This window comes from Vombatus ursinus, unplaced genomic scaffold (assembly GCF_900497805.2).
Source record: "Vombatus ursinus unplaced genomic scaffold, bare-nosed wombat genome assembly UNPS02014816.1, whole genome shotgun sequence".
Classification (NCBI taxonomy): domain Eukaryota; kingdom Metazoa; phylum Chordata; class Mammalia; order Diprotodontia; family Vombatidae; genus Vombatus; species Vombatus ursinus.
In genome coordinates this window covers 185,857-193,136 of record NW_020954594.1, presented here as the reverse complement: position 1 = coordinate 193,136, position 7,280 = coordinate 185,857, and the positions used below count along the sequence as shown (strand labels likewise).

The 7,280-nt window shown below is 34.3% G+C and overlaps 1 protein-coding gene across 1 annotated transcript; it reads left to right on the top strand.

Moving 5' to 3' along the window:
- Positions 1 to 2,290: 2,290 nt before the first annotated feature.
- LOC114023036 (olfactory receptor 10G9-like) lies at positions 2,291 to 3,223 on the top strand. The gene has a single exon (XM_027835525.1). The coding sequence runs from the start codon at positions 2,291 to 2,293 to the stop codon at positions 3,221 to 3,223; it is 933 nt and encodes a 310-aa protein (XP_027691326.1).
- The last annotated feature ends 4,057 nt before the right edge of the window (positions 3,224 to 7,280 follow it).

Below are 7,280 nucleotides of genomic sequence, written 5' to 3'. Positions count from 1 at the left end.
CAGGATAATGGTTTCTGTTTGTTTATTTTCAGAAGCATCACACCAACTGATATATTCAGGAAATCATGATTATAAGGTTTTTTTTTTTAGTACACACATTTATTCAGTTCTTTAGTGTGTATAAAACATTTTCCTCATAGAAATAGGGTGAGGCACATAGTATAAATATTATTATCTTAATTTTTCCTGTGGGATACCAGAGGTTTAGAGATGTTGGGGTCACAAAGCTCAGAGATATGATACAAAAATTTCCTAGATCTCCTTTGTATGTCAAAATTGATGCCTCATAAGTGTTTGTCCAATAAGAAGTTGGATTATTTCCCCTTTAATATTTTATTCACATTTGCAGACATTCAACTGTTTGCTCTCATGAAATTTCCAAAGCATTTTATATGTTTGGCCATATAGCCTTTTAGTACCCTAAAGACTTCAGTGTTACATACCAAATTGACTATTTCACTCAATGCTTGCAATTTCAGATCTTTATTAAAAATTGATATACATACCTTTTGCATCCAAGACTCCATGGCATGAGAAAACCTAACAAGAAGTTGCAATTGCTAATTGTATATAGAATTGACAATATTATGGAAGAATTGTATTGAAAGAATAAAGAAAACAAAAGAGAAACTATTGAATTGGTGACTTAGTTCAATACATGTAAAATGCAAAATCCTAGTAATTTACAACGCTTAACAACACGAAGTCTTCTCTGGGTAAGTCCTCTCTTCACACAGAGCAGTGACAATAGCGCTCTCTCTCTGTCTCTGTCTCTGTTTCTGTTTCTGTCTCTCTGTCTCTCTCTCTCCCTCTTATTCTCTCTTTCTTTGTGTCTTTGTCTGTGTGTGTGTGTGTGTCTTTGTCTCGCTCATTCTCTCTCCTATATTTCTCTTCCTCCTTCTTCCTCCTCTTCTTTCTAGCTATCTTTCTGATGCTTCTTTGATTATCTGTGTTTCTTTTTGTGTATTTCTCCTGTTTCCAAACCTATTCCTACCACTAATTTTGCCAGATCTTCACCAAGACCGCCCATCTTAAGAATTTCCTCAGGTCATATCTGGAAAAAAAAACCAAACCAACAACCTGGTGGAGTTCTATTTGTGCATCATGTTTCCCATGTAAGATGAGGGGAAAACCTTACAGAGCTTACCAGTGCCACTGTTCTACTTTCTATGACTCTTACCTTCTACCCTCTTTCTCACCTCTGATTTCTACCATTATCAAATTCAACCCTTACTATCACTACCTTCTTCTGTTTTCTTCAGTATGCATTCACTCATACTCACAGGAAATGTCAATATTAACTGGGATAGAAGGACAGGAAAATCCAAGCATTAATTTGAATAGCCTTGATGCTAATTTCAATTTCTATTAAGAGAAGTTTCTATTTGTTACTACCTTTTGCATCCTATTTTTAAGGCAGTGCTTCTTTCATGAGAAAAATAATTTAACTTATCTTTTGAGGAAACATGAAAAGAATTCTTGATGAGAAATTTTAATTGATATTCTGAAGGAAGTGATTTGTGGTGTTGTGTTTCCAGAACTGATGAGAAATTAGAAGTATCAAAGATGATTAAAAGTGACTATGCCTATGATTTGTCTCAGAGCTCATACATCATAAATAATTATTTATATCTTTGTTTTATTATGTTACATTGTTCATAAATTATATATAATAAATTGCTACTTATTTAAGCCTAGAATATTAGGGAGCTTAGTATTGAGATGAGTAAGAAGTTATGGGAAAAGAGATTTCTCTAGTGTATTTAATAAATAATATTAATAAACTTGGGTAATGGCTTAGAGCTAATTAATTAATAAGACACATTTCAATTTTAGTTAAGAAAAATATCCAAGCACATCCTTTAATTGTGTTAGAACCTGGTAGGAGAATGAATGAGTAAAATAGATGAGTAGAAGGTGAAAGGAAGGGTGATCACATAGATTACATGTAAAGAAAGTTCGTGCTCAACCCCTGCTACAATTTTAGGTGTATATGTTATTTCTTCTAAGATAGTATAGAATTATTGAACTCAGGAGCTGTTTTATTTTCTGGTTTGTATTTCCAATGCCTCTTAACATTATTCATAAAATTTTAAGTACCCTGTTCTTCTCTATCTTTGCATTTCCTTGGGGTAATTCTTCTTTCAACAAAAACTATATTATAAGTATACAAGCAGTAAAACATTAAAGTTGGGAAGTAATGAAAAAAAAAGACTAACACAATATTTAAAAATGATTGTCAATTGATTGAATGATTTTTCCTCCTTTAGGAAAAGAATTCATTATCTAAATGGACAGACAAAATGAGAGCTTTGTGACTACATTCATCCTCACAGGGATTCCACATGCACCCAAACTGGCGACAACCCTATTTGGGATCTTCTCAGTGATATATGCACTCACTTTAGTAGGGAACCTCCTCATCCTGCTGGTGGTCAAAGTGGACTCCCACCTCCGCACTCCCATGTACTATTTCCTGGCCAACCTCTCCTTCATTGACATGTGGTTCTCCACTGTCACTGTGCCCAAGATACTCATGAGTCTCCTCTCCCCAGATGGTGGGGCCATCTCATTTCACAATTGTGCAGCTCAGCTCTATTTCTTCCATTATCTAGGAAGCACTGAGTGTTTCCTCTACACAGTTATGTCCTATGATCGCTACCTGGCCATCACTTATCCCCTGCACTATGCTACCATGATGAGTGGTAAAATGTGTGCCCTTCTAGCTGGTGGCACATGGCTCAGTGGTGCTATCCACTCAGCAGCCCAGACTGCCCTGACCTTCCGCCTGCCCTACTGTGGTCCCAATCAAATTGAGCATTATGTTTGTGATGCACCCCCCATTCTCAAGTTGGCCTGTGTAGACACCTCAGTCAATGAGATGGTGATCTTTGTTAACATTGGTGTGGTGGCCTCTGGCTGTTGCTTCCTGATTTTCCTTTCTTATGTGTCCATTGTTCATGCTATTCTGAAGATCCGCACAGCAGAGGGCAGACACAAAGCCTTCCAGACCTGTGCTTCCCATTGCATTGTTGTCCTCTTTTACTTTATGCCTGCTCTTATCATTTATTTAAGACCAGGCTCAAAACATGTTATGGATAGGATTGTGGCCATTTTCCAAACAATGATCACACCCATGCTGAATCCCTTGGTGTACTCACTAAGGAACAAAGAGGTAAAGATGGCTTTGCTCAGACTGAGACATCGAAGGAATTTTGTATAATGTATAATCACTGGAAGAATGTAAACTTGATTTTTTAAATATAAAGTAATTTATTTGTCATTACTATAGTTTGTTTTGTGCAGCAATAGAAACAGTACTACTGTCTATAGCTAAACCATTAAATCAGTTTTTGACCTTGGATTTTACCTTTATGGACCTCACTTTCCTTACCTGTAAAATATGTGTGGAGAATGTGACCTAGAGAATTTCTAGGGTTCTTCATACTCTAACTTGAGGATTCAGTGATAAATTCAAGAATCTTCAAAGTCAAAGATTTATATATTCTGGATAACAAAAGCCAATGTCATTCCTAGGCTAATATTTTTAAAGTAGGTAAAGTTTCTATGTGAAATCTTTTCACCTTTCACTTCTGTACCTTCCACTCTATGACTCCCTATGCCTTAAAGGTCTATCTATCCTATTCTAATCTATACTTCTCTGACTGTCTTCAGACAAGAATTTGAAAAACCTAATGACTGACATGAGTCCAGACTAAGGTGTGAGAGGTTGGAAAGAACTCAACATGTTAACAATCCAAAGAATTTTTTATTTTTAAAAGAGATTATTCTTTAACTTAGGGATGGGTAATTATTGCTACATAATAGGACTCTAAAAAATTAATTGAAGCCAACATAGGTAAGAAAAAAAAAGACAGCCCAGTTTACAAATACACTGTTTTATTATGACAAAAATAGAAAATATTCATTTTCCCCGCTTTTAAAGCACTACTTGCTCCTCTAAGGGTCTGCTTAACCTGTCTTCAGCCTTCTCAGAATAGAACTATTATAGTATTTCTAGGAGTACATCATTTTCCCGGAGAGTAATGTGGTTTTAAGCATTACATTCTAGAGCAGACAGTCCTATTTTTTTGTGTATAATGGTTCCTTTTGGCAGTTTGTTGAAGCTTTAGGTCTCCATCTCCAAATAATCCTTTTTAATGCAGAAAATATGATGCATCAGATTACAAAGGAAACCATTTTTATTGAAATACAGTTAACAAAAAAAATCTATATCTATATCTCTATCTATCTGTATATGATTTTTTCCCTCCAACTACTCTAATACTGACAAATGTCTCAAGAGTTGCAGATATCATTTTTTCATGTAAGAATGTAAATAGTTCAACCTTAATAAGTCTCTTATGATATCTCTTTCCTGTTTACCTCTTCATGCTTCTCTTGAGGCTTATATTTGAAAGTCAAATTTTCTATTCAGCTCTTGTCTTTTCATCAAGAATGCTTGAAAGTCCTCTATTTCACTGAATGTCCATTTTATCCTCTGAAGGATTATACTCAGTTTTGCTGGGTAGGTGATTCTTGGCTGTAATCCTATATCCTTTGACCTCTGAAATATTATATTCCAAGCCCTCCAGTCCCTTAATGTAGAAGTTGTTAAATCCTGAGTTATTCTGATTGTGTTTCCACAATACTTGAATTGTTAGTTTTTTACTGCTTGTAATATTTTCTCCTTGACCTGGGAACTCTGGAATTTGGCTACAATATTCCTAGGACTTTTACTTTGGGGATCTCTTTCAGGGGGTGATTGCTGGATTCTTTCAGTTTCTTACTCTCTGGTTCTAGAATATCAGGCACTTTTCCTCAATAATTTCTTGAAAGATGATGTCTAGGCTCTTTTTTGATAGGTTTACAAAGTTCTAATCCTGACTCATAATAGTTTCAACATGGGACATGTTTCACCTACTCAATGGTAAACAGACTGTAATCTGGGTGGCAGCTAGAAGCTTGATGATAGAATGGATAGAGTTCTGGACCTGGAGTCAGAAAAACCTGGGTTCAAATCTGGCCTTAGACACTAACTGGGTAATCACTTAACCTTTGTCTGCCTCAGTTTTCTCAACTCTAAAATGTTGGCAATAATAATATCTACCTCATAAAGTTATTATGAGGATCAGTGTCAGGTGAATAGTATTTAGTCAATGTTTGTTCACTTCTCCTAATGTAGTTTCTCTCACAGAGGTGTGAAACCAAATTTTAAGTCTGTGACCATCAAGAGGACAGAGTAGCTGCCCAAAAGCTCCAATGCCCAAACCTCCAAAAATTTTTTTAAAGAAATTATGTGTCAGATATAAATAAGAAAAGATGAATCTGCATAAAAAGAAAGAAAATAAAGATAGAAATTCTATACAAGGCAAAAAAATAGCTGATGAAGGAACAAACTATTGAACTAATAAATAAAACTAAGACCTGGTTTTATGAAAAAACCAATAAAATAGATAAACCTTTGGTTAATTTAATTAAAAAAAGAAAGAAGAAAACCAAATTATCAGTATCAAAAATGAAAAGAGTGAAGCACCACCAAGGAAGAGGAAATTAAAACAATAGTTAGGAACTATTTTGCCCAACTGTATGCCAATAAATTTGACAATCTTAGTGAAATGGATAAATATTTACAAAAATATAAATTGCCCAGATTAACAGAAGCAGAAGTAAAATACTTAAATAACCCCATCTCAGAAAAAGAAATTGCACAAGCAATTGATGAACTCCCTAAGAAAAAATCTCCAGGGCCAGATGGATTTACAAGTGAATTCTATCAAGCATTTAAAGAACAATTAATTCCAATACTATATAGACTATTTGGGAAAATAGGTGAAGAAGGAGTCTTACCAAATTATTTTTATGATACAAATATGGTGCTGATGCCTAAACCGGGAAGAGTCAAAACAGAGAAAGAAAATTATAGGCCAATTTCCCTAATGAATATAGATGCAAAAATTTTAAGTAAAATATTAGAAAATAGATTACAGCAACTTTTCACAAGAATAAGACACTATGACCAGGTAGGATTTATACCAAGAATGCAGGGCTGGTTCAATATTAGGAAAACTATCAGCATAATTGATCGTATCAAAAACAAAACTAACAGAAACCACATGATCATCTCAATAGATGCAGAAAAAGCTTTTGACAAAAGACAACACACATTCCTATTGAAAACACTAGAGAGCAAAGGAATAAATGAATTCTTCCTCAAAATAATAAATAGCATCTATCTAGAACCTTCAGCAAGCATCATTAGTAATGGGGACAAACTAGAAGCATTTCTAATAAGATTGGGGGTGAAAGAAGGATGTCCATTATCACCACTGCTATTCAATATCATACTGGAAATGTTAGCAATAAGAGAAGAAAGAGAAATTGAAGGTATTAGAATAGACAAAGAAGAAACAAAGCTATTATTTTTTGCAGATGATATGATGATATACTTAGAGAATCCTAAAGAATCAAGTAAAAAACTACTTGAAATAATAAATAACTTTAGCAAAGTTGCAGGCTATAAAACAAACCCATATAAATCATTGGCATTTGTGTATATTACCAACAAAACCCAATAGCAAGAGATAGAAAGAGAAATTCCATTTAAAGTTACTGTAGATGTTATAAAATATTTAGGAGTCTACTTCCCAGAGCAAACCCAGGAACTATATGAACACAATTATAAAATGCTTTTCACACAAATAAAGTCAGATCTAAATAATTGGAAAAAAACATCAATTGCTCTGGGTAGGTCAAGCTAATATAATAAAAATGACAATTCTACTTAAGCTGATTTACTTATTCAGTGCCATATCAAACTACCAAAAATTATTTTATAGAGTTAAAAAAAAAGATTCATTTGGAAGAACAAAAGGTCCAGAATATCAAGGGAACTAATGAAAAGAAATGCAGGGGAAGGTGGCCTAGCCATTTCAGATCTTAAATTGTATTAAAAAACAGCAATCAACAAAACTGCTTGGTACTGGCTAAGAAATAGAGTGGTGGATCAGTGGAATAGGTTAAGTATGCAATGACTATAGTAATCTATAATTTGATAAACCTAAAGACCCCAGCTTCTGGGATAAGAACCCACTCTTTGAAAAAAATTGCTGGGAAAACTAGAAAAGAGTATGGCAGAGACTAGGCATAGATCAAAATCTCACACTATATACCAAAATAAAGTCAAAATGGTTCATGATTTAGATATAAATGCTGATGCTGTAAGCAAACTGGGAGAGCAAGGAATAGTTTACCTATCAGAGTTTTGGAGAACAGAAGAA

Coding starts and splice junctions, on each gene's coding strand:
- LOC114023036 (XM_027835525.1), top strand. CDS start 2,291: ATGGACAGACAAAATGAGAGCTTTGTGACTACATTCATCCTCACAGGG.